Source organism: Nannospalax galili, unplaced genomic scaffold (assembly GCF_000622305.1).
Source record: "Nannospalax galili isolate Female #2095 unplaced genomic scaffold, S.galili_v1.0 scaffold652, whole genome shotgun sequence".
In the NCBI taxonomy this organism is placed as follows: Eukaryota; Metazoa; Chordata; class Mammalia; order Rodentia; family Spalacidae; genus Nannospalax; species Nannospalax galili.
In genome coordinates, this window is record NW_008332152.1 from 719,870 (window position 1) to 723,080 (window position 3,211).

At 56.2% G+C, this 3,211-nt stretch overlaps 1 protein-coding gene across 1 annotated transcript in view; it reads right to left on the reverse strand.

Annotated features, from left to right (window-relative positions):
* Nucleotides 1–1,470: 1,470 nt before the first annotated feature.
* Tff2 (trefoil factor 2) overlaps nucleotides 1,471–3,211 on the reverse strand; it is a 4,132-nt gene continuing 2,391 nt past the window's right edge. Inside the window, exons 3-4 of the mRNA XM_029560766.1 lie at nucleotides 2,346–2,492; nucleotides 1,471–1,614 (exon numbers count right to left, since the gene is read on the reverse strand). Of these exons, the coding sequence (XP_029416626.1) occupies nucleotides 1,601–1,614; nucleotides 2,346–2,492 (161 nt within the window). The 3' untranslated portion in view covers nucleotides 1,471–1,600. The remainder of the gene's footprint in view (nucleotides 1,615–2,345; nucleotides 2,493–3,211) is intronic.

A 3,211-nucleotide genomic window follows, 5' to 3' on the forward strand; every position in this document is an offset into this window, starting at 1 on the left:
TCCCACCCCGCACCAGGCCTGCCCTCTTCTGCTGCCCAGAGGTCCCTCATGAGATGGCAGTCACAGCAGACACCTGTGCAGGCAGATGGAATGTGGGGAGGGAAGCAGGGACCGGCAGAGAACACAGAAGTTCCCAAAGGGATTCCAGGAAGAAAGCCTGGAAAGACTGGGGACAAGGTGGAGGACAGAAAACTGGAGGGGGGTGAAGGAGGGAAAGGCTTGTTTTCTGATGGGTTAGGGTTGCTAGGTTTTCTGACTGCTCCAAAGCCCGTGAGGGTGGTCCATGGCCGGCTGGAGAAGGGCGGACGGCAGCACAGCCAGAACGCTGCAAGGTGCTGCGTCTGGAGCTGTGTGACAGCCTGACACGAGCTGGGAGATCTGGCAGCACCGTGGGAGCGCAGGCTGAAATGGTGACGCCTGCCCTCGGACAACCAGACGGAGCAGGGACTGTCTCAGAAAACAGAGCAGTCGAGCGTCGGAGACAGTGTCCCAAGAAGGAAGTGGGGCTGGAGTGGGGCAAGCCGGTGGTCGAGGCCTGACCCCTGGGACCAGTTGGCCTGGTCTGGGGAAAGGAAGCGAGAGGGAAAGGCTGCAGAGAGCTGGCCCCACATCATCACTGCGCCCTCCCAGCCGCCATTATACCATCGACAGTCCTTCAATCAAGCAGGAGTGATTCCTGCTCCAGCCTCTGCACCTGAACTGCCTCACTGAAACGCAACTTCCTCTTTCAACAGCCTCCAGGCTGTTCTCAGGCCAAGGAACACGAAGCCGGCAGAGCACCCTCCCGAGGCCCAGCACCCTGCCGAGGCCCAGCACCCTCCCGAGGCCCAGCACCCTCCCGAGGCCCAGCCCCCAGCTGTGCTTGCCGCTTGCCCACAGGAGGAAGAGGAGGCGATCAGCAGCCAGGCCTCCATTGCCAAGGCAAGTGGGCCATTTAGTAAAAGCAAAGTGTTTGTGGAACTGCAATCAGACATCTTGTGCTCCTCCTAGTGGACCTGAGGGTCAAAATCAACTGAGCTGTTTAAAGAGGACTGAGCCCAGCATGCAGAGCTGTGGAGACAGTGCAATCTGAAGTTCACGTCTGTGTAGGGCTGTATCACACCCAAGTAGCCCGGACAGAGCCAGTGACTTGCTGTTCTCAGAGGGGATGAAAGGGTGTTAAAAACTATACACACATGCATAGACCCTGTGAGTACCCACACTTCACACACTTGCTCACACCTGTGCACACCCCCCACGCCCGTGCATTCACACACATGCACTCACATGGATATGCACACATTCACATGCATAAACACGCATGTATTCACACATGCACACAGATATGTACACATGAACATGTGAACATACCCACCCATGTAGTCACACAAATTCACACACATGCACATGCACACACACTGCCATCACACCTCTGCATCCATGAAACCAAAATGAAATTTGCCAGTTTTAAGGGCTTTCTTTACTTGGAGAAATGATGTGTGTAGCCCTGCAGAGGTGCAGAATGACGGAGAAAGCCCAGGAGTCCGTGAAGTGGGAACTGGGAACTGGAGGCCTGCTGCTTCTTCTGCCCTGGAAGCCACATGGCTGTCAGCAGCTCCTGTCAGTAATGACAGTCTGGAGACGAAAGAGCAGGGTAGTTGGTAAGTACATCTTGGACCAAGAGTGCCTGGGCTCATTGCTGACAGGTCCTGTGGGAGGATGAGGTGGAACAGGGACACTTAGGCCTCCCAGTTCTCCCAAAACTATTGTAAGTCAGAGAGGTACCCAGTACAGGCCTGACTCCTTCCCAGGGCTGTTTCCATAAGCAGAGGGCTTGTGGACATGGGAGGGGCATGCAGAGGACTTGATCAGAGGGGAGGGACACCTGGGGAAGTTCGAGGACCCTCAGAGTCAGAGCAGTTGAACTGAGGGCTGAAGCCTACGGGGGGCCCTTAGGTCACATAACAAACCACCGGGAGACTGTTCCATCAGTAAAGTGCCTGCTGTATACACAGGAGGACCTGAGTTCGGATCCCCAGGACCCATGTAAAAAAGCAGGCATGGCGGTGCATGTGTAACCCTAATGCTGATGTGTGTGCATGGCAGGGGTGATGGTGGAGAGAGATGGATCCCTGGAGCTCTGAATTCAGCAAGAGACCCTGTCTCAAAAACTGTGGTGAAGAGGAACTGAGGAAAACATTCAATGTCAACTTCTAGCCTACACACACACACACACACACACACACACACACACACACCCACACGGGGGGGGGGCGGTGCTCAGCAAGTGGGAACGAGTGGCAGCAGCTCCTGTCATGTCCCAGGCAGGCCCCACCCACGGCCAGGCCCCGCCCACAGCCTCCTACCTTGCACAGGCTGTGAGAAGAAGCACCAGGGCACCTCAGGGATCACGTCCGAGAAGCAGCACTGGCGAGAGGCGCATTCCTCCGGACTGATGCCCGGGTACCCACAATTTTTGCGGGCTGATACTTCCATGACACACTGCTCAGATTCTGGTCACAGGAAGGAACCATGCACAGGCTCGGTCAGGCTAACTGCTCACTGAAGGTCACCAGTCCCGCCTCCCGGGGACATTGGGTTTGCAGCCTCGGTGTGCCCAGAGGACCTGCCAGGGGTGGGGTTTCTCAGGCCTGTACCACCCAGAGATGGGCTGTCCTCCTCACAGGAGGGAACCAGTGTAGGGAAGTCTTCACAGGTGAGAACCTGGGGCCTTGGGAAAATCACGTCACCCTCTCGGGACTCAGGGTTCAGCTCTGTGAAGCATGTGTAGCCCACTGTGCCAAGACCAGAAAAGGCTTTCGAGAGCCTTCGAAGGCACTGATTCCCTCAGCTACTGCTCCTCGGGGAAGAAGGTACTTGCACAGCCACTTTTTCCTGCCTATTCTCTCTTGTGAGTCCAGTGAGCTCTGGAGAAGGTCCCTGACCTGAATTTACCCTAAGAGTGAGGTCCATGTCAGAGGTAGACTCCACACAGTTCCCTGTGTCCATGTCAGAGGTAGACTCCACACAGTTCCCTGTGTGCATGTCAGAGGTGGACTCCACACAGTTCCCTGTGTGCATGTCGGAGGTAGACTCCACACAGCTCCCTGCGTGCATGTCGGAGGTAGACTCCACACACAGTTCCCTGCGTGCATGTCAGAGGTAGACTCCACACACAGTTCCCTGTGTGCATGTCGGAGGTAGACTCCACACAGTTCCCTGTGTGCATGTC